Genomic DNA, 22776 nt, shown 5'->3' with positions numbered 1-22776 from the left:
CAAAAACCGAATACAAACAGACGAAAAAAAATTTTATCAGTTTTTATTAGACATTTTCAATTGGGTGGACTATTATCTACCAATTGTTGGGACACAGTTATGGCAATAATGGTAAAAAGACTCTCGTAGAGTTCAATTTAAAATTCCGAAATTAAAAAACTGTTTAATTAAAAAAGTACGTACCGAGACACCTGCATTGCTAGTAAAACAGTAGAAATCTGTAACTGGTGCCTGGGAGTCCTGGGACTCCTAGTGGCACTTTTTTTTTTTTTTTTTTTTTTTTTTTTTACTAAAGACGCAGTAAATGTGCAAAGGTATAGAAAAGCGCCCAAAATAGGAAAATTTATATTCCGAAAACCCTTGACCTCAGGCGACGGCGCTCATGGGGACCATAATTACTATATTTTTCTTTTGAATTTATAACACATATTGTGCACAAAATGAAAATGTGGAGTTTTTAACGGATAAAACAAATTACATAAAAAATGTATTAAATTGGATCATATGATTTGTATAATACTGATAATTTCCAAAAATCTGTAGCAATTTTTTATATTTATCTGAGAGCGGAAATTACCATAACAGGCGAGTGCAGGTGAAAAATATTTGTGACTCAACAACTGAATCCCTAAATAATTATATAATGCAATAGCAGTCTGTTACAATCACCTTCTTCGATCTACTTGTATTAATTGAGGTTACAAATTAATCCACAACTTTTCCTTCAGATTAACAATTTTTGCAAATTTACAAACGTAATAGTTTTTAATTTTTTTTACCAATGAGACTCATTAGTGAGTTAGAATATTCTAATCAAACTGTTTGACATAATATTTACTTACGAATTCCAGTAACATATATAACATTTTATTTCTTAGCTGTAATGTTAAAGGATAAAGATATCACAATTAATGACAAAAAGTAATTAACATTTTTTTTAGTGCCAAGTGGTACTCGATACTGTTAAAAAAAAAAAGGCCCTGTGGGGGTCTCAAACTCAGCAGGCACACATTTTACATGTATACTGATCGCACACACAACATTCTCGATAAAATAATTTATTATAAGGCCCTTAACTTTTAATTCCATTAAAAAGCTGATGATCTTTTATACAAGTACTCAACTATTTTTGGCTCCAATTTCAACGTTATTAAGTTAGCAAGAATTAGTCAACTCGTGCTGTTGTACAATAAATAATTACGTCTGCGAGCACTGTAACATTTGATATACTGAGCAAATGATAGCCTATATGTACTGGTTAAAGATTTGCTGAAAATAACAATGACACTTTAGTGTAAAACCATTAAGTTTATTTTTTTATAAAATTACTTGCAAAGTTACAAACAAGAGAAAAAAGACATAAAAATTTACAAAACCACAACATATTGTGTGAAAATCAGCATAGTGTATAGCAGACTTTTTGCTATTTTCTATTAACGATTCTTAAAATTACGTACAAGAGACTTAAAAACTACTTGTAACATGAAATCATCCCAACACTGTTTTCAGGTTTGTTACAAACAATAAGGGAAAAGTGCTATACAATATTATTTAACAATATTAATAGACTTGTTTTCATCTAACCCCGTAATGTACAGTACTAAAAACTATGCATACGCTCAAAACTGGGTATTTAAACTCTTTTATTCTTTTAATGGAGTAACGCTTAATTCAGAAATACAAAAATAGAACAGTTCGCGGAACTTTTAATTTACATTACTTACATTTTTTGAAAACAAGCGATACGGCTTAAATAATAATGAAAAATGGAAAGGAACTTTAGGACTATTTTTCTTCACACCATATATTTTCTTTGCGAACTTGTTCTTCCTCTGCAGGAGAAAAATCATTTCGGATATTGAACGTTTTACGGATTTCTTCTGGTGTTTTGCCTTTGATCATGTTAGCAACCGTTTTACAAGACGTGTCCAACAGACCTTTAATATCAAGGTAATTAGCAGCTAGTATGAGTTCAAACAATGTTCCTTGGTCCACCTACAAGCGATTACAAGTATAATTAAATGGTGATAGAACAACGTATTTTTATAGTGCAAATGTGTAAGTATTAGAGTAATATTCTATGGATTAAATACTGGATAATTAAATTTTATTTAATTTTTCATTTTGAAATAATTGTTACAAGGAGGAGCGTATACATGAAAATACTGATAGTAAATAAAATAAAACGTTGAAATGTTTTAAACCAGCACAAGATACATAATTAGCCATAAAAAGAAAACGTAATGATTAAGAGTATAAGTTACTTTACAACCAAATTCAAAAGGGGGCATAGATATTAAAGAAAAGTGATTGGTAAAAATGTTAATTACCTTCAGAAATTCAGCATCCCAGTCACATATATCATCTGTCCTTTTGTCAGAATGGTCGTCTTCACTGACAGGAGCATCATCCTTGTGATATTTGCACCACTCCAAGACTTTTTTGAGAATCCCACCATTGACATTTGGCAAAGGCACTGGCTGATCATCCGGGTCTTCTTCATTAGCAATACCCAAGTCGTCCAGCATGGTTTTGATGGTCATGGAGCATCGTGCTACCTTGACATCAACTTCAAACGTTTGATTGTCGTTACTGAGCAGTTTGATGGTCTGCATCTGCAACAAAATCGAGCCATTCGGCGACATGTAAAGCGAGATATTAAATTTTTTTTGGTCGTTATTAATGAAATCCAAAAAATTATCTCAAAATGTATGAAAAGCAAGCTATACGCATGTGTACAAATAGTAAGTTGATGCATACTATTTCCAAAATTAAATCATTCGATGACTAAGTGTAACCCTGAGCTAAACGCATTGCAAAATAATTGTAACTCACCTTGTCTGTTGTTCAATCAACGAGGTAGTCAAAGTAACCGAATACAAAGGCTAACGTTTTTGACTGCTAGTTTACTGGATTATCTCTGAAAAGTGAAAAAAATTACCTAAAATTTGATAATAATGCACTGACAACGACAGAAAGGCGAACTCGAGAAAATTTAACGACTAGAATAAAGATAAATCTATATTTTCAGACATTAGAAACGCGTTTGAGGTTATCTTTTTGTCTACAAATAACACAACGGACCGCGCTAATCACACATTAGATTAGGTATACTACAAAGTTTACGCGGTGACACGCGAAAATCAACATTTCCGATAGATATTCAAAACGAGAAGAAAAAAGTCAAGCTAGCGTACCTAATAACAAGCGTTAGGACTTATAGGAAATAGAGAAAAAACAAAAAACTGCTGTAACTACCGATGTGACAGGCAAATGCGAATGGAAAATCATCCAGGAACACAGTGAATAGGTGTAATAAAAAATGTATGTACTTAAAGAAAAAAACACGCGGGGGAACAGTAAACGGGATATTTTCTGCGCTCTAACCTGTATCTGAGGCCAGAAAGCAAATCATCAACCACTTTTCAACTGTCAACAAAAAAAAGAAAAGACGAGCTATACGTAAGTACGTGGCGAAATTCGTCTCTTTCATGTATAGGGACGAAACAATTTACAAAAAAGCCATGACAACAAGTAATTGCAGGTAAACAGTAAAACAGTGCTGAATATAATAGGTATATACCCGTCAACGAAATAATCATTATAAGAAAACTCATGAGCAATCAACTCACGTTTGCGAAGAAAATTTTTATCCTCACTACAATCCGTCTCTCCCGCTGTATCCGATGCGTGAACCCTCGAAAGCCTATACTAATTACTGTCGAAAGTCTCTGGGGCGTGGGGCCAGACTTACTAACTTTGGTGAAGTCCTCAGTCAGTGTCGGGAAGTTTTGGACACGTTTTTCTTCTGTAATCGGTTCGTCGGTCCAATTCCCTAAGAAAGGACACACCTATATTCACTATGTATACACAGAGGAATCGGACCGATCGATTCATACCTTAACTAGGACTCTAACTCTAGCTCGAACCTGGAACACAAGAGACTAAGAGCTGAAGTCCGAGGGTGGTCGAAAATCCAAACCAGCCGCCACTTCTCCCAGAATTGAGGTACTTCATGATTTTATAGCAATCTAAAGTAAGTACTTTTGTCATATTTCATTCTGGTATGGACTTATGTGGTAATTGAAGTAGTGCCATGTAATCTATTTTATAAACCAGCCGCAACTTAGACCCACAGATAGACACTAAGCAGTTGGGTAGTGAAAGTAGCATTTGAGGCAAGATTAGAATTTACCTTTTACCCGAAAATCGACCTTCAAAAAAATGGACTCCCCACACAAAAGCAAAACCAAGCGATAACTTATCAGCCGGTTTTTTACAATAGTTTATAAGTAAAGCCCAAGCTACAACAATGTTCGGATTTAATAAAGGGGGAAACTGACCTTTTTACACCGCTATATAATCATCTAAGATAATAGATTGGAGATAAAATTATGTATAAAATTGGAGTATCTATGTTTTTGGAGGTCGATTTTTGGGTAGAAGATATAATTTATTCTTTCCGTTAATGATACTAGCACCATTGACATATCAAAAATTATCTAATGGCCTAAGTTGCAGCTAGTTTATAAAATCGACTACATGGCACTATCTCAATAACTACGTTACTCTTTACCAGAAGGAAATTTAAAAAAATATATTTCGGATCCCCTCAAATCATGAAGATTCTTAATTTAGTTGTAAGTGAGAGTCGCCGCTGGTTTAAATTTTCAACCACCCTTAAACCTCAGCTTGTGGTATACTACTTATTGCAGAGAAAAATAAAAAGTATAGAATTATAGACTGCTCGTTTAAATATATATTATACTACTGGAGTGCTGTGGCCGTCCACTACTATACCTATAACGTGCATTACATTCTCCGCTGCTTGTAATTTTGCATCAGCTTCTTCACAGCCGTTTTACTCGAGTTTTTACGTCAGTTAAGATTAAGTAAACAATTGTTTTTAATGCATTTTTTTCTCCTCTTTCGAATGGTGTTATTTTTTTCTCCGTCTAACTCATCTTTCGCGATATATAGTGGTTTAAATGAAAAATTGGCAAAAGTACATGATTTTTGCATTGACCCCCGGAATTGAGGAACGTTTTTACAAGAGAAATGTAAATGAACTTAGATTAATGATTACTGTCCTTTTTCTTATAAAATATTGTCTTTCATCTTTGTTTATGATTATTCAGTATTCATAATATTTATGCTATGCAAAGAATAGTATTAATAATACTTTCAAGTTATATGAATTTATGAAAGAGTAGAATCTTTAAGCATTTAACTAACTAAAAAAGATAGGCATGGATTGAATATCAAATATATTTTTTTCTTTGAGCATATTCAAGTTCTCACTACTACTGGAAAAAACACTTTTCATATGAGAGTCACAGATATCAATCCGTTTAGATTTTTTACTACTTATTATTATTAATTTCTATTAACTAGCTGTGAGAAAAACAATTAACGAATTAAAGTTTGTTTACATTATAAGTAAGGTTATGTCTGCTTTGTATCAGCGCGCTGTAGCGTCGCCCGTGCCAATGAGGCTCTTTTACCGTCAAGCTTGAATCAGATGGCGCCAGGGCACGTCGCGGCTGTCATGGCCGTCTCACTCACACAACATTACTTTTCAGTATTGTATGTACATAGGAAATTAAAGTGTAGTGGTAAAGCGCAATATTTGAAATTTTGAAATGAATAAGGAAGACAAGAAAGAATATTATGGGAGCTTAAAAGTTTCAGAATTGAAAAAGCTTTTAAAAGGGAAAGGAGCAAGAGTCAGTGAAAGAAAAGCAGAACTCGTGGACAGGTAAGCCATGACTTGGGAGCGGCAAAAATGTTGGTCTCCCAATTGCTTCGAGCCACTTTTTTTTTATCACATTATCAGAAGGAAATTTAAATTTCACTTTCTTATCGCAGGATATTACACTGCACTTCATTTTTCCTACTATCTTTAAACGTAAATGCAAACAAAAATTGTCTGCGGCGGATGTGTAGTTTACGACTCCCTCCGAAAAGTTGGCTCCGAGTAAACCACTATAACTATAGTACCAACCTTACATTTAGAAAAAATATTTACAATCATACTATGTATGGATGGCGGGTAATTCAAAATTTGAAATTTTGTTCAATGTTTCCGATACATATGCGGTCAGTAATAATACTGTGGGTACTGTATAGGGATGGTTATTTTTTTCAGCGCGAGGGAGCGAGCGAAGCGAGCGAGCGAGCCATTACTGTGGATAATTTTATTTATTATTTACTTTTAAATTTTACACTTATGCGGTCAGTAATTATACTGTGGGTACTGTATAGGAATGGTTATTATTTTCAGCGCGAGAGAGCGAGCGAAGCGAGCGAGCAAGCCATTACTGTGGAAAATTTCAAGTTCTTTTTTTTTTTAATTTTGAATATCCCGCCAAATACTGTCACGATCATGTGTTCTATTTGCTATTCACCGCTGTTGAGCTTTCAACGATCTACTCCACTCCAGTGCTCTCGACAGTGGCACCCAAAGATGCGCGAAGTTCAAATTAGATATGAAACGCAAGACGTGAGAACCCAGATATCACGACAGTATTTCATACACAAAAAATTAATAAATAAACCCTAAGCTATTTAACCCAATTACCCAGTGAGCCTACTGGTCGCTTTGTCATTAAATGAATTTAATAACACAAGCGCCAATCCCCACACGACCCGGGGCGCTTACTGGTCGCTTTGTCATTAAATGAATTTAATAACACAAGCGCCAATCCCCACACGACCCGGGGCGCTTACTGGTCGCTTTGTTATCAAATAAATTAAATCACGCAAGCGCCAATCCCCACACGACCCAGGGCGCTTACTGGTCGCTTTGTTATCAAATAAATTAATTTAATAACACAAGCGCCAATCACCACACAACCCAGGGCGCTTACAGGTCGCTTTGTTATCAAATAAATTAATTTAATAACACAAGCGCCAATCCCCACACGACCCGGGGCGCTTACAGGTCGGTTTGTTATCAAATAAATTAAATCACGCAAGCGCCAATCCCCACACGACCCGGGGCGCTTACTGGTCGCTTTGTTATCAAATAAATTAATTTAATAACACAAGCGCCAATCCCCACACAACCCGGGGCGCTTACTGATCGCTTTCTCATTAAATAAATTTAATAACACAAGCGCCAATCCCCACACGACCCGGGGCGCTTACTGATCGCTTTCTCATTAAATAAATTTAATAACACAAGCGCCAATCCCCACACGACCCGGGGCGCTTACTGATCGCTTTCTCATTAAATAAATTTAATAACACAAGCGCCAATCCCCACACGACCCGGGGCGCTTACTTGTCGCTTTCTCATTAAATAAATTTAATAACACAAGCGCCAATCCCCACACGAACCGGGGCGCTTACTGGTCGCTTTGTTATCAGAAAAATTAATTTAATAACACAAGCGCAAATCCCAAAACAAGCCGGGGCGATAACTGGTCGCTTTATTAATAAGTAAATTAATTTAATACCACAAGCGCCAATCACCACACAACCCGAGGCGCTTACTGGTCGCTTTGTTATCAAATAAATTAATTTAATAACACAAGCGCCAATCCCCACACGACCCGGGGCGCTTACAGGTCGCTTTATTAGTAAATAAATAAATTTAATGACACAAACACCAATCACCACACAACCTGGGTCGCTTACAGGTCGCTTTGTTATCAAATAAATTAATTTAATAACACAAGCGCAAATCCCTAAACAAGCCGGGGCAGTTACTGGTCGCTTTATTAATAAATAAATTAATTTAATAACACAAGCGCCAATCTCCACACAACCCGGGGCGCTTACTGGTCGCTTTGTCATTAAATGAATTTAATAACACAAGCGCCAATCCCCACACGACCCGGGGCGCTTACTGGTCGCTTTGTTATCAAATAAATTAAATCACGCAAGCGCCAATCCCCACACGACCCAGGGCGCTTACTGGTCGCTTTGTTATCAAATAAATTAATTTAATAACACAAGCGCCAATCACCACACAACCCAGGGCGCTTACAGGTCGCTTTGTTATCAAATAAATTAATTTAATAACACAAGCGCCAATCCCCACACGACCCGGGGCGCTTACAGGTCGGTTTGTTATCAAATAAATTAAATCACGCAAGCGCCAATCCCCACACGACCCGGGGCGCTTACTGGTCGCTTTGTTATCAAATAAATTAATTTAATAACACAAGCGCCAATCCCCACACAACCCGGGGCGCTTACTGATCGCTTTCTCATTAAATAAATTTAATAACACAAGCGCCAATCCCCACACGACCCGGGGCGCTTACTTGTCGCTTTCTCATTAAATAAATTTAATAACACAAGCGCCAATCCCCACACGAACCGGGGCGCTTACTGGTCGCTTTGTTATCAGAAAAATTAATTTAATAACACAAGCGCAAATCCCAAAACAAGCCGGGGCGATAACTGGTCGCTTTATTAATAAGTAAATTAATTTAATACCACAAGCGCCAATCACCACACAACCCGAGGCGCTTACTGGTCGCTTTGTTATCAAATAAATTAATTTAATAACACAAGCGCCAATCCCCACACGACCCGGGGCGCTTACAGGTCGCTTTATTAGTAAATAAATAAATTTAATGACACAAACACCAATCACCACACAACCCGGGGCGCTTACTGATCGCTTTCTCATTAAATAAATTTAATAACACAAGCGCCAATCCCCACACGAACCGGGGCGCTTACTGGTCGCTTTGTTATCAAATAAATTAATTTAATAACACAAGCGCCAATCACCACACAACCCAGGGCGCTTACAGGTCGCTTTGTTATCAAATAAATTAATTTAATAACACAAGCGCCAATCCCCACACGACCCGGGGCGCTTACAGGTCGGTTTGTTATCAAATAAATTAAATCACGCAAGCGCCAATCCCCACACGACCCGGGGCGCTTACTGGTCGCTTTGTTATCAAATAAATTAATTTAACAACACAAGCGCCAATCCCCACACGACCCGGGGCGCTTAAAGGTCGCTTTGTTATCAAATAAATTAAATCACGCAAGCGCCAATCCCCACACGACCCGGGGCGCTTACTGGTCGCTTTGTTATCAAATAAATTAATTTAATAACACAAGCGCCAATCCCCACACAACCCGGGGCGCTTACTGATCGCTTTGTTATCAGAAAAATTAATTTAATAACACAAGCGCAAATCCCTAAACAAGCCGGGGCGATAACTGGTCGCTTTATTAATAAGTAAATTAATTTAATACCACAAGCGCCAATCACCACACAACCCGAGGCGCTTACTGGTCGCTTTGTTATCAAATAAATTAATTTAATAACACAAGTGCCAATCCCCACACGACCCGGGGCGCTTACAGGTCACTTTATTAGTAAATAAATAAATTTAATGACACAAGCACCAATCACCACACAACCTGGGGCGCTTACAGGTCGCTTTGTTATCAAATAAATTAATTTAATAACACAAGCGCAAATCCCTAAACAAGCCGGGGCAGTTACTGGTCGCTTTATTAATAAATAAATTAATTTAATAACACAAGCGCCAATCTCCACACAACCCGGGGCGCTTACTGGTCGCTTTGTCATTAAATGAATTTAATAACACAAGCGCCAATCCCCACACGACCCGGGGCGCTTACTGGTCGCTTTGTTATCAAATAAATTAAATCACGCAAGCGCCAATCCCCACACGACCCAGGGCGCTTACTGGTCGCTTTGTTATCAAATAAATTAATTTAACAACACAAGCGCCAATCACCACACAACCCAGGGCGCTTACAGGTCGCTTTGTTATCAAATAAATTAATTTAATAACACAAGCGCCAATCCCCACACGACCCGGGGCGCTTACAGGTCGCTTTGTTATCAAATAAATTAAATCACGCAAGCGCCAATCCCCACACGACCCGGGGTGCCTACTAGTCGCTTTGTTAATAAATGAATTTTATAACACAATCGCCAATCACCACACAACCCGGGGCGCTTACTGATCGCTTTCTCATTAAATAAATTTAATGACACAAGCGCCAATCCCCACACGACCCGGGGCGCTTACTTGTCGCTTTCTCATTAAATAAATTTAATAACACAAGCGCCAATCCCCACACGTTCTGGGGCGTTTACTGGTCGCTTTGTTATTAAATAAATAAATTTAACAACACAAGCGCTAATCACCACACAACCCGGGGTGCTGACAGGTCGCTTTGTTATCAAATAAATTAATTTAATATTACAAGCGCAAATCACTAAACAAGCCGGGGCGATTACTGGTCGCTTTATTATTGAATAAACAAATTGAATAACAAGAGCGCCAGTCAATGATGCAAGTTCTATTACCATGTAAACATTACTGCTTTCACTGTTATTAATAGCTTTAATAATTACGATAGTGACCAGTCATCACCCTGGCCTGTTTGGGGATTTGCGCTTGTGGTATTAAATTAATTTACTTATTAATAAAGCGACCAGTCAGCTCTTCGGGACGTGTGGGGATTAGCGTTGGTATTATTAAATAAATTTATTTATTAATAAGTCAACCAGTAAGCGCCCCGGGTTGTGTGGGGATTGGCGCTTGTGTTATTAAATTAATTTATTTAATATTAAAGCGACCAATAATCGCCCTGGCTTGTTTAGGGATTTGCGCTTGTCTTATTAATTTTAATTTATTTGATAACAAAGCGACCACTAAGCGCCCCGGGTCGTGTGGGGATTGGCGCTTGTGTTATTAAATTAATTTATTTATTAATAAGTCAACCAGTAAGCGCCCCGGGTTGTGTGGGGATTTGCGCTTGTGTTATTAAATTTATTTATTTAATAACAAAGCGACCAGTAAGCACCCCAGAACGTGTGGGGATTGGCGCTTGTGTTACCAAATTAATTTATTTATTAATAAAGCGACCACTAAGCGCCCCGGGTCGTGTGGGGATTGGCGCTTGTGTTATTAAATTAATTTATTTATTAATAAGTCAACCAGTAAGCGCCCCAGCTTGTGTGGGGATTGGCGCTTGTGTTATTAAATTTATTTATTTAATAACAAAGCGACCAGTAAGCGCCCCAGAACGTGTGGGGATTGGCGCTTGTGTTACCAAATTAATTTATTTATTAATAAAGCGACCAGTAAGCACCCCGGGTTTTGTGGGGATTGGCGCTTGTGTTATTAAATTAATTTATTTATTAATAAAGCGACCAGTAAGCGCCCTGGGTTGTGTGGTGATTGGCGCTTGTGGTATTAAATTAATTTACTTATTAATAAAGCGACCAGTCAGCTCCCCGGGACGTGTAAGGATTAGCGTTTGTGTTATTAAATGAATTTATTTATTAATAAGTCAACCAGTAAGCGCCCCGGGTCGTGTGGGGATTGGCGCTTGTGTTATTAAATTAATTTATTTATTAATAAGTCAACCAGTAATCGCCCCGGCTTGTTTAGGGATTTGCGCTTGTCTTATTAAATTTATTTATTTAATAGCAAAGCGACCTGTAAGCGCCCTGGATTGTGTGGTGATTGGTGCTTGTGTTATTAAATTTATTTATTTACTAATAAAGCGACCAGTAAGCGCCCCGGGTTGTGTGGTGATTGGCGCTTGTGGTATTAAATTAATTTACTTATTAATAAAGCGACCAGTCAGCTCCCCGGGACGTGTGGGGATTAGCGTTTGTGTTATTAAATGAATTTATTTATTAATAAGTCAACCAGTAAGCGCCCCGGGTCGTGTGGGGATTGGCGCTTGTGTTATTAAATTAATTTATTTATTAATAAGTCAACCAGTAATCGCCCCGGCTTGTTTAGGGATTTGCGCTTGTCTTATTAAATTTATTTATTCAATAGCAAAGCGACCAGTAAGCGCCCCGGATTGTGTGGTGATTGGTGCTTGTGTTATTAAATTTATTTATTTACTAATAAAGCGACCAGTAAGTGCCCCAGGTTGTGTGGTGATTGGCGCTTGTGGTATTAAATTAATTTACTTATTAATAAAGCGACCAGTTATCGCCCCGGCTTGTTTAGGGATTTGCGCTTCTGTTATTAAATTAATTTTTCTGATAACACAGCGACCAGTAAGCGCCCCGGGTTGTGTGGTGATTGGCGCTTGTGTTATTAAATTCATTTAATGACAAAGCGACCAGTAGGCTCACTGGGTAATTGGGTTAAATAGCTTAGGGTTTATTTATTAATTTATTGTGTATGAAATACTGTCGTGATATCTGGGTTTTCACGTCTTGCTCCATATAGCTAATTTGAACTTCGCGCTTCTTTGGGTGCCACTGTCGAGAGCACTGCTCCACTCATTCCTGAGTCCTTTTACGCCTAGTGTGCGAGTTTTTTCAATCAGTCCTTTTCAGGACTAATCAAATAATTCAAACGTAATACTACAGGTTCTACAAATTCAAATATCCCGCCACTTACTTTTTAAATTTAGCGCGCTACGCTTAGTTGGCAGCACTGTTACAATCGTGGCTAACTTCTCAGAGGGAGTCGTAAACTACACTTTTACCTTGTCTGCAAACAACAGCAATCATTTACAAAGGTTATGTCTTCTGCTTTGCTCATTACACAGATAGGCTCACGAACGCAATACACAACTGTAAATTTGACGGTGTGTAAGTATGACAGCCGCGACGTGCCCTGGCGCCATTTGATTCAAGCTTGACGGTAAAAGAGCCTCATAGTGCCCTACCCCAAGTGACAATAGCGCCCCATAAGAAACCTTTTTTTAAATAAATATAACTTTTTTTTCTACACATCTTAGACTTATTTTACAAAAAGCTGCTTAAAGAGGAAGACATAATTTATGAGATACAACTTATTGCTATCATTTTAAAAATTTTAGTTTAATCAAACAGACTGAAAAAAAATCGAAGAAACTTTTTTTTTAACTCCGAATTTCAAGAGCTTACTGTATAATTTCAAATTATTTATTTTGCATACTACCTAATGGTAAAAGTAGTATGAGCGCTGAGCATTAACTGCTAATAATTTTTATATCTAAAAATTTTTTTTGTAAAAAGAAAGTAGGGGTGACGAATCTACATGCCATAACAATAGTGCCCCGCCTTACGCGCGAAAGCGCCAGCAGAGAGTGGGCGTGGACTAGCGCGGCGGTGCACCCTTCCACATGCGGCTCTGCTCTAAGTGATATCCAAGGGAGTGGGAAGTAGGTATGGCAAAAGTTGAGAAATGGATTCTTCTCTACATATGGTTAGGGAGTGAGGAATAAAGTAACAAAAGTGTGCGCAAAGTGTCTCGGCTATAGACAAGTATAATATAACTGTACTTGAGTCGAATATTCTGAAATGGGCCGTAAAAAATCGACCTATATAAAACTACGATGTATTTATTTTGATATTCTATACCGTTTATACCTTCCATAAAAACTTCTTTTAAAAAACTCTTTTTGGTATAACATACTCGAAAGCGGTACTGTAAAACACTTGTAAATTGTAATATGACTTTTCACAACTTTATAAATACTTCATGTGACTCTGTCGAAAAAAACTCAGTTCGTGACCAGAGCTCATGATACAAGAAGAAAAAAAATGTAATGTTCAAATTGCGTGAAGTTATGTTAAAAGTCTTAAAATTTTTTGGAAAAAACTTTATAACTGATATATTGAATTTCTAATGAGGAAATTAAAAAAATATAGCCAAAATGTCACTTACCCGTCCCAATGTCAATTTCGCACCTAAAAGCACCTACTTGGGGAAAAAAGTGAGCTTTTCTGCCATATCCTCGCACATACATTGTCAAGTATAGGCGTCATAGGTTAAATTAATGCCATAACGTTAAATTTTTAATCTATAAGCAAGTGTTTCTATCAAATAACAAATCCATGAAGATTAGTGGATGATTTTTTTAACACGGCTGCAGTAGATATCAAAAATCACGAATAGCAATGAAGTGCAAAAAAGGTTCTTCTACACAGAAACACGCAAGTACGTGAGTAAAGTTCATTAGATGGAAAACATACGTGGGTCATTCAAACAAATCGCGACATTCCATGAAGTCTATGATTAATAACTTTGGATTATATTATTAATTTTGAGTCAAAACTTTTTTTTAAATGTGAACTAATTTTCTTTTAATACGTTTTTTGATGATTTATTGCATGGTCGTAAGATGTCAAAAACAGCGCAAAATGTTATTAGCTAATGCGAGTAAAAAAATTTCTACATTCAACGGCTTGTGGCACCTACGGATTAATTATTCAATTTTTTTCTCCGTTTTTTAATTTCATGATTTGTAGTGTCATTTGTCTTGTCAGAACAATAAAATTTTTTATGAAAAAGTACAGGACGTTTCATGTATGAAACCGATTTTTGACTCATCCACGAGTCAAATGATAAAATTAAGCCGTGCGATTCATTGTTGGACAATTGAAAGTCATCGTTTCGTATTTTAGGGGGAAAGTGTAGTTCAATATCTTTTTTGATAAAACTTTAAACCTATTTTTTGCGATTGATATTAAATTTTTATGAATGAAAACAAATGATATTGACATTTAGGAAGTGTTGAGAATAAGTGCCCCAAATTTCAGTAAAATCGGTCAAGTAGTTTTAACGGTTATGGATTAATACCCAACGTTCTTTGGGCCCTCGCTTTGTTCAACTGCAAAAAAATAATTGAACAAACAAACCTAGATGTAAAAACAAATATTTTAATATTTTAGGGGACTTTTGTAAACATAATTATAGTATCTACACATGCACGATTGGACATCGAACTACAGTAATTTTAGGAACTGTTGCAAACACCGAGCACCGGGACCAAGGCATCCTTTGTGCTAGTCCTGATTGATTGCACACCAGGTGCAAACTCTACTTTTCCCATTGAGAGGCCAGTGAGAGTCTAAAATTTAAAAGAAAAGAAAAAGCCGAAAGTAAAAAAATTTATAATTTATTTGTTTAGTTATACTAACATACATGTGAAATAATACAGTTTGTGCCATGAGCGTGAAGTTCAACACACGCGAACGACGATTTCATTACCCGTGGTTATACTAGGGCAGGCAAAACAGTATTCGCACCTGGTTTGCATCCAACAAGTAAATAATCACACGTTGCTCCGCAAGTCCTTCGGGTATTTATCTTTCTCCGGTAGATGAGGATCACCAGGTGCGAAAACCATTAAATCATCTGGCACACGTTTGGGCATCGAAGCTAATATTACCAACATCCAAGTTAACATTAATATTATATACATTAATAAGTGAATTGTACCGTTATTTCGAACACAGAAATTCGATTCACCGTAAACAACAAAAATCACATATCTTTAACGATCTCCATAGATAATTCAAAAAAATCGTTTCTTAATAAAGTTACAGAAATGGCGTTGCGATTACATGCTCAATGGCAAGAAACATGAAAATCATTCAGGTGTTTGTTGGGCTTCCAGTACCAAATTCCTAAATTTTGTATCATGTCCAGCAGAGCTCGACGGCCAATCCTCGTGCCAGATGACTCCATGAGTCGGTCCAGCGTGGGCTGTTGCACCGTCCGCTGAAAAAATTCTGGTCGAGGATTGTTGATTCGACATCACGGCCCAAGCCTTGAAAAGCTCCTCCGGGGGGTATTGGTCGATTAATTTCTGCTGAATAGCATTCGCCGCGAGCTCGATGAGTCCCTTGATCTGAAGATACGCGGCTGCCTTACCGAGTTCGCACAGAAAGCGAACATCCTCTTTCTGAAAATAAAATTCATTTTAGAAGAAACGGAAAATTTTGAAAAAAAAACTAGATAAGCCAAACCAGTCTCTCATGCACTTCTGTAACATTCTCATCATTACTGTTGATCATGTAATTATCAAATCTTATTTGTGGTCAATAAATTATGAACCAACTAAATTTTTTCATTAAAAAAAAGAATATTACTTCACACAATAATTTTAGATACTTTTTTTATCATCTACTACTACGATTTTGAGTTGTAAGAATAGTTGTTTTGTGAATTTATACAATCCTTGACTCATAAGCATTAGGACTACTAAGAAAAAGTAACAAGGGATTGAAATTAGTCTTTTAAAAGTAGAATTATGTATGTTTTTTTTTTTATTGTTTTGTAAGCCATTTTTTTTCACTTTTAAATATACTTCCAATCTAAAACAAATAAAACAGGCTTCATTTTTTTTCGAGATTTATTAACTAATTATTTGTTTAAAAAATAAAACATACAATAACCATTTATTACTAAGATTCTATTTGACTCGGAAAACAAGTGGGAGAGCCTGATGATTACCGTAGCCTTTTATATGATAATATTCCCACTTTAGTTTATCTAATGTATTTTATTCTGCTATACACAATGAATAGTTGCAACAAAAGTTGCACATAAATTTTTACTCACAAAATTTTTAAAGCTAATTAATGAATTTTTTATACAAAATTTTTTATTTTCTTTTTGGCTCATTTTTAGCAAGATAAGTCGAATATAACCACACTGTAAATGCTACACGAGGAAATCTACAAAAAATATCCCGTTTTTTTCCCCCACTTTAGTAAAAGAATAAACACTTAACTTTTTTTAGAGGTACGCCCTTAAAACCAGGCTCATTTTACTTCTAATGTCTTTTATGATAAGGAAAAAATTTTGAACACAGATTAAGTGAGGGTGGCACCTTTTTCCACGGTTTACATGATAAAATTATACAGAAGAAAAATTTTATGGTGATTTTCACAGCTATTTATTGCTTTGCTGTAAGGGCTGCCCAGTAAGGTAAAGGTACAACCAATCCGTGCAGCTTCAAAACGGATGTCCCTTCATGTGTAACAGCTAATAATAAACATAATAAACAAGTTCTTGAGATTTTTTGAAAGGAAAAAATTAGTCATTGTTTTTTTTAATATAAACTACCAAAAATAATAAAGTTAATTATTAATTTTGTCCTATTATTGTAAAAAAAAAAAACAAAAAAAATCATGGAGCAAAGCTGTCCTAAACATGTATGTTTCAAGGGGGGACATCTGTTCCAGAAAGAGCGACACGAATTTCTCGTACTGTTCCACACAGGAGACATGAAGAAAAATTACAATTTTGTTAATAAAATTATTTTATAGCGTTACTTCTATGTTAATTGATACAAGCTTCTAGAGACCTAGCAACTTCCTTCAAAGTTTCGCACGTCAACCCTTCGTTCCCCCAAGAAATTTGATCGATCGTTAAATTTTTTTTTGTTTTTCTAGCACAGTTTAAATAATTTTTTTAAACAAACAATTAATTTGTACTACCTATTATAATTCAAATTATTTTTAAAGGAATATCGTACTAACTTTTTGTAAAATGTTGCAGTTCAAATATGTAATACGAAGTAATTTAACTGGTAAATTAGAAAAAAGCGTTTTTTATTATAGACAACTCATAAATTAATCCTCACAACCATTTTGATGTTGCATTACCGTTTGATTCGAAAGTAAACTTAATCGAAAAAAAGACTTGGGTGGGACCATTGTAATGAAAAAAGCCACGGCAACCCCCCCTTGGCTCCCCACACTCACACTAAAATCATCAAGTATAACCAAAACAAATGACCATAAACTATCCCACGAAAAATCGAGACAAATTTCCACATGTAGTTACCTCAACCAGTTTGCGATCCCAGTCGCACATACTCCGCTCGATCCTCAGCATCTTGGTAAAAGCCTCGAACTCTGTATCCTGACTACTCGATGCAGCTTTGTCTCCGGACCCCACTCGAGCCTTCGGCTTCCTGTAACTCCTGAGCGTGGATCTTTTTTTTCCTTTCGGGATTTCCTCCTGATTCTTCACCTCCTCCACGTTGACTTGGGACTCCACATTACGGCGAGTTTCGGCGACCGGGTCGTTCTGATGGTAATTGCACCAGATGACGATGGTATTCAAAATGATCCCACTGACCATTGACAGGGTGATGCTGGTGTGGGTTTCCTTCGCGTCGTCATCTTCTACGTCTATTTGGGGCTTCAATTGCGTTTCCAGGGTTTTTGACATCGCGGCCACATTGACGCTGACGCCAAAGCTGTAGCCATCATTGCTCTTCAGCGTTACATTGCGCATCTCGTCCTGGATATAGAGTTTCCATTTGATTATATGACCTTTTTGACTTAATTTTCTTTTCCTTACCAATAGTAACATGCAATTTAGGGACTGTAGTGATTTTTATTTGTTAAAATTAAGGGGCTCTTAAAACGTACAGGATTCAATAAGTATGCATTTGCTGAAAACTGATTAATAATTTATGTCTATGTTGTCGGGGGTAGTTTATTCGATAGAATTTTTTTTTTTTTTAATTTTGAGATCTTATCGAACAACGAGATAAGCCACATGCATTGCTTTTCAAAATCATAATTAACTAGACCTTATTTTTTAACTGTTTTCAAAACGAGGATTCAAAAGTCCTCTTATTTCATAATGATATCCACCGCACCAGTAAATTTACAATTTATACCAAATCTATAGTGTAATCGTATTCGAAAAGCGTTCATGTGTAAGTTCATATGTAATACTCTCACGTACATTGTATATTATAAAGTTGCGAAATTGTAACGTAAAAGTCACCACATACGTGTAAGGCTACACATACTTACACATACTAATAAGGTATTTAAAAAAAAAAGAAGACATTCCGTACAATTTTAACGCAGCTATGATCTCAAAATAGAGATGGCAATAAAATAGGTACAGCAAGTTGAAAGTTAGATTTATATAGCATGGATGCTGAATACGAATCCAAACCTATAGAATTTTATTACTTTACAACAACGGCACATGTTTAACGTTTATTTATCATGCGAACGCCAAAAAAACAGTGTTGTGGTTATAGAACTTTGGCATCTAAATTTAGTATACAGGTAAGGAGTGCTGTTCTTGCGTAATTTACTTTCGTTTATTTTGTTTACATTCGTTTAAGTCAACATTTATACGTATATATTAACGCTTGGAGAAAATCCGAGTAGTGACGAAACAAAAATGCCGAAATGTACCACAACAATTACACATTGAAAAACAACAGAAAAATGCTAGCTGTATATAAACAAATATCTGTACAAACTAAGTTAGAAAGTAAAAAAACATTTTTCAGAAAAATACACTCATAATACTAACACACAAAAAATTTTTTAAAATTAATATTCTGGAGTCTCGTCCTTTACTTACTTCCATGATAGTATCGATTTCGAGAAAAGAGTTTTATTGTTCTCGTTCGCGAACCAAGTAAAACTGATATAGTAAATTGGTTTTGGAACTAAAATCCTGCAAGTGTTTATTATTTTATTTTTTTTATCTTTCGCAAGGAAATTAAATGACAAGGTCATCTAATGATTTTACAATGGGCGTAAAGGCGTCACCTTGACACGTGCGAGTTTTTCTTGACGTTTCCGTTGCAGAACCGTCTAAACGAGACCGAACCAAACTGAACTGAAAAAATGGCTAATAAACCTAATAATTTTTATCAATTTGCACCATCGAAGATCCTTCGTATACTCTAAGTGGCATACTAACGGGAACGAATCGCGTTTCACAAAACAAAGGAAAAAAGGTTTTTGAAGCGTAATGTGATTGGCCGGATTATTTTATTACGTGGTGGGATGAATATATACATATATGTATACATACTGATTTTTAAGTGACGTCACATTCAGCATATCCTGCATTCACACGAAATCGCATAACAAAATGACACCATTTTTATCAAAAGGGACCAAAAGGAAAAAAAAAAAACTGTCCAATACTTGAATATAATGATAAAAAATTATTGTATGTAATGTTTCCGCACTTAGTCGACGTCTATGGAATGCGCCGGACGCTTTGAGACGCCGAAAAACTTTTGCATATGATCCAGGCTCTTTCCCTTAATGTGGCCGGCAATGACCTTGCACGAATTGTCCAGCATACCCTCTATGTCCAAAAAATTAGCAGCCATGGTCAGTTTCTTCAACGACGCCACGTCCACCTGGAAACACATTAGTCCCAACAACTCAACGCTTGTATAACCGTCACGAGAGGGGGAAAAACGTGGCACGTACGTCGAAGAAATTCTCATCCCACTCGCCCACAGCGACGTCTTGTAGCTGGTGAATCTTGTGGAAGTCGTCACGGGCTACCGGCTTCTCGACCACCGGGTCGTTCTTGTGGTGGTCGCACCACTCGATGACCTTCTTCATGGTCGGCCCGTCGATGTTTAGCAACGGCAGGACGCACTCCTCCTCGTCGGCTTTACACGCCTCCAGATTATCCAACATGTCGCGGATGACGTTCGAGAGCCTCATCGCCTCGAGGTCGGCTGTCACCACCTCCCCGTCGCTCGTCAACAACTTGATGCTCGCCATCTGGGCCAGAGATTGGGACGGTTTGAAAATGTACGGTCTACTAACTTTGGGAATTTCTATTCGAAACGATTCAAGTTTGCCTTTTATGAGTGTATAGGTGTGTACGCGGTTGATTAGTAAATAATGTGCATTTAATGACGATATATTACTGGCGCTCTTCCAACACCTCGTGTGAATAATTACGAGTGACATGATAATTTTCACTATGTGCGTGCACAATGCTGATGCTTGAACCACAAGCTGACAGTGTTCAAGTACAAGTACGATGTTTCCTAATTGTTGTTTAAGAGGTGAAATCGAGAGTGCATTTCGTTGGGCCCAACGGCCGTGAAGCTTTTAATCGCTGATGAAACAGTTTTACGAGTCCTGAAATGTGCGTGTATTTATATAAATATGTATGAAGTCAGTAGTTTTATCAACTAAAATGAGTTTTTTCTACCACGGGGCGTTTTTCGTGACATTTGGACGTTTACAGCGCCCTCGGAAGAAAAAATGTGGTGCTTGGCAAATATAAACGCTATCCAACCGGGGGCTACCCTTCTTGCTCCACAGATACCTCGAGCTGCAAAATATTCCCGGTGGTGATAGCACTTCTGCAACTCAAACTATTTTTATTTCTAAAAAATCTGTTTTTTGTTTTTTTCTTTTTTGCAAGACAACATTGATTTTTTCACTAAAATTTCAAGATCACAATAGAATAAATTTTTAAACATTTTTTAGAAAAATACACACACAGTGCACTTTTTTCTACTTTGAACTACATACATTATTTACTGTCTTAAAATATGACGTTGTATACCATTAAATATTCATATTGACAGCGACCATAAAACTCTAACTGTTATTCATATAATTTTAACGAAAACGCTAACGCCCTATCACAGAAAAATGTTTGCACTCTATTTACAGCTTTCTTGAGTGATTTTTCAATTTAAAATACTTAAAAATAATGCAGATGCAGTGTGTTGTCGAATAAGTAAGGACATTTTCTTACACTCACTCAAGCGGAAATATTTTTATTCGATTAGATGATAACTGTATAATTAAAATTATAACTGTACGTCAGTAATATATTTTAGACTGTGTTAACTAAATTACATAATTAACTTAATTGATAACAACTATTTTAAACATTAAATTAAAATTTAAAAAAGAGTAATAACATTTAAATAAAGTCTAGATTTGAGACAACTAATAAAATTTATTATTCACAGTTTTCTATCACAAGTTATCATTGCAACTTATCAATACTTATTATTAATATTTTTTTTTGTTCGCAAGACCGATGAATAAAGTGACCGCAAAGGTTATTAATTTTAATTTCTTTTTTTTTATTTGATATATAATATAATAAAATAAAAATAATCTGTCATTTACTATTATTAATAACTTTTAGATTTTGATTAAAAATTTGGAAAGTAAATTATCGGATAGTGATATAGTTAACGATAACAGTTCTTTTCATCTACTATTTTTCTCAATATTTCTAGAACGACATTTACGACGAAAAAAAAAAATGATAATGACTGATAACAGAAACTAATATTACTCATTGAATTTTATTATACTTGTCTCAAACCCCCATGCATATACATATATACCTTCGACACCGTCAGGCTCGGCACGACAAACATTTTCATTTTATACACGTATATATATATGTATCTCCACGCACCGCCGTTCGATGTCTCCATGACAACATCGGGCCGTAAACAACGCCTTTTCCCACACAACAAACAGAGCAGCAGACGTTCCCTGCACAACGAGAACTCTACATTATACTTGTTGTACAAAAAAAAAAAAAAGAAAGAAATATTTCCAACAACATGCTCAACCTCGAGCGTAAATGATCTTCCGCAACGTCCTCGGCTTCCTGGGCTCCGGCTTTAGGACCAAGCTCACCTGCGCAAGGTCCCTCCACGAGGTGCGCCACAACCTCGGCAAGAACGTGTTCTACGTCGTCCTCGATGAGACTTACAACAGTTCGTTGACAAACTAGCACGTCTCCTTCCCCAGTTCCGACGAAGCAATTTACAAGCGGTGTTTGGTCTTTCGTTTAGAAAAAGCCGTGCTGATCTACAAAATCCGGGATAGAGTTATGGACCTGCGTGCCATCAACGTACCACCCGCGTACAAAGGTCGAGGTCTGGCCAGACTCCTTACTGAGGTAAAACATCCACTTTTCCACAATAGACGGTTGTTTAAGGACGGATGTGCACTTATATTTTTTGGGTGTGTTCACAGACTGCCTTCACTTACGCGATAATCAACGACTACCTTCTCTTCTTGACCTGCTCTTACACGCAAAAGTACTATCTAGCCAACAAAAATCCAGAACTGACGGAACGAGTCGTGGGCCCTAAGAGCATACTGGGACTGCCCGTGTCATTAGACCCGGAAACTTTCGAGGAGGAGGCAGACCCGGAGGACTCCCTGCCCAGCGAAAAGAAGCCTTGAGTTGTGTTTGGTGTATCCGTTGTACAAATAAACTCACACACGTA

General features: G+C 36.7%; 3 protein-coding genes across 8 annotated transcripts in view; 1 reads left to right on the top strand and 2 right to left on the bottom strand.

Moving 5' to 3' along the window:
* Positions 1–1288: 1288 nt before the first annotated feature.
* Positions 1289–3798, bottom strand: LOC106641449 (S-phase kinase-associated protein 1). Of its 2 annotated transcripts, none has more exons than XM_014355873.2 (4): positions 3633–3798; positions 2836–2920; positions 2331–2615; positions 1289–1995 (listed from the first exon to the last, which is right to left on the bottom strand). In XM_014355873.2, exons 3-4 carry the CDS (start codon positions 2613–2615, stop codon positions 1786–1788), a joined length of 495 nt encoding a protein of 164 aa, XP_014211359.2. In that variant the 5' UTR covers positions 2836–2920; positions 3633–3798; the 3' UTR covers positions 1289–1785. The 2 variants fall into 2 exon arrangements, with proteins under 2 accessions (XP_014211359.2, XP_014211360.2); XM_014355874.2 differs by lacking the exon at positions 3633–3798 and adding an exon at positions 3388–3569.
* An 11057-nt stretch (positions 3799–14855) lies between these two features.
* LOC106647496 (S-phase kinase-associated protein 1) overlaps positions 14856–22776 on the bottom strand; it is a 33432-nt gene continuing 25511 nt past the window's right edge. The window contains exons 1-3 of one of the 5 annotated variants that reach the window (XM_089597658.1): positions 19723–19778; positions 17550–18011; positions 14856–15660 (exon numbers count right to left, since the gene is read on the bottom strand). In XM_089597658.1, coding sequence (XP_089453784.1) covers positions 15346–15660; positions 17550–18005 — 771 coding nt within the window. In that variant the 5' untranslated portion in view covers positions 18006–18011; positions 19723–19778 and the 3' untranslated portion in view covers positions 14856–15345. Of the gene's footprint in view, positions 15661–17549; positions 18012–19103; positions 19417–19562; positions 19900–19972; positions 20477–22776 lie in introns of those variants that run through there. The other 4 variants (XM_089597659.1, XM_014363916.2, XM_089597660.1 and 1 more) reach the window with 4 other exon arrangements.
* On the top strand, positions 22122–22732 carry LOC106647498 (protein NATD1). The gene is made up of 3 exons (XM_014363922.3): positions 22122–22257; positions 22336–22442; positions 22520–22732. The coding sequence occupies exons 1-3, from the start codon at positions 22122–22124 to the stop codon at positions 22730–22732; spliced, it is 456 nt and encodes a 151-aa protein (XP_014219408.2).

This window comes from Copidosoma floridanum, unplaced genomic scaffold, assembly GCF_036245765.1.
Source record: "Copidosoma floridanum isolate Cflo_tuat_1 unplaced genomic scaffold, Cflo_Japanese_pri ptg000035l, whole genome shotgun sequence".
NCBI classification, from domain to species: Eukaryota; Metazoa; Arthropoda; class Insecta; order Hymenoptera; family Encyrtidae; genus Copidosoma; species Copidosoma floridanum.
The sequence above is the reverse complement of the archived record's forward strand: the minus strand, read 5'-3'. Positions and strand labels throughout refer to the sequence as shown.

Excerpts from the sequence above, each read along its gene's own strand:
- LOC106647498 (XM_014363922.3), top strand. The coding sequence starts at position 22,122 with ATGATCTTCCGCAACGTCCTCGGCTTCCTGGGCTCCGGCTTTAGGACC. Across the intron at positions 22,258-22,335 it reads CCTCGATGAGACTTACAACA|AAAAAGCCGTGCTGATCTAC; the intron begins GTTCGTTGACAA and ends TCTTTCGTTTAG. Across the intron at positions 22,443-22,519 it reads TGGCCAGACTCCTTACTGAG|ACTGCCTTCACTTACGCGAT; the intron begins GTAAAACATCCA and ends GTGTGTTCACAG.
- LOC106641449 (XM_014355873.2), bottom strand. The coding sequence starts at position 2,615 with ATGCAGACCATCAAACTGCTCAGTAACGACAATCAAACGTTTGAAGTT. Across the intron at positions 1,996-2,330 it reads GGGATGCTGAATTTCTGAAG|GTGGACCAAGGAACATTGTT; the intron begins GTAATTAACATT and ends AATCGCTTGTAG.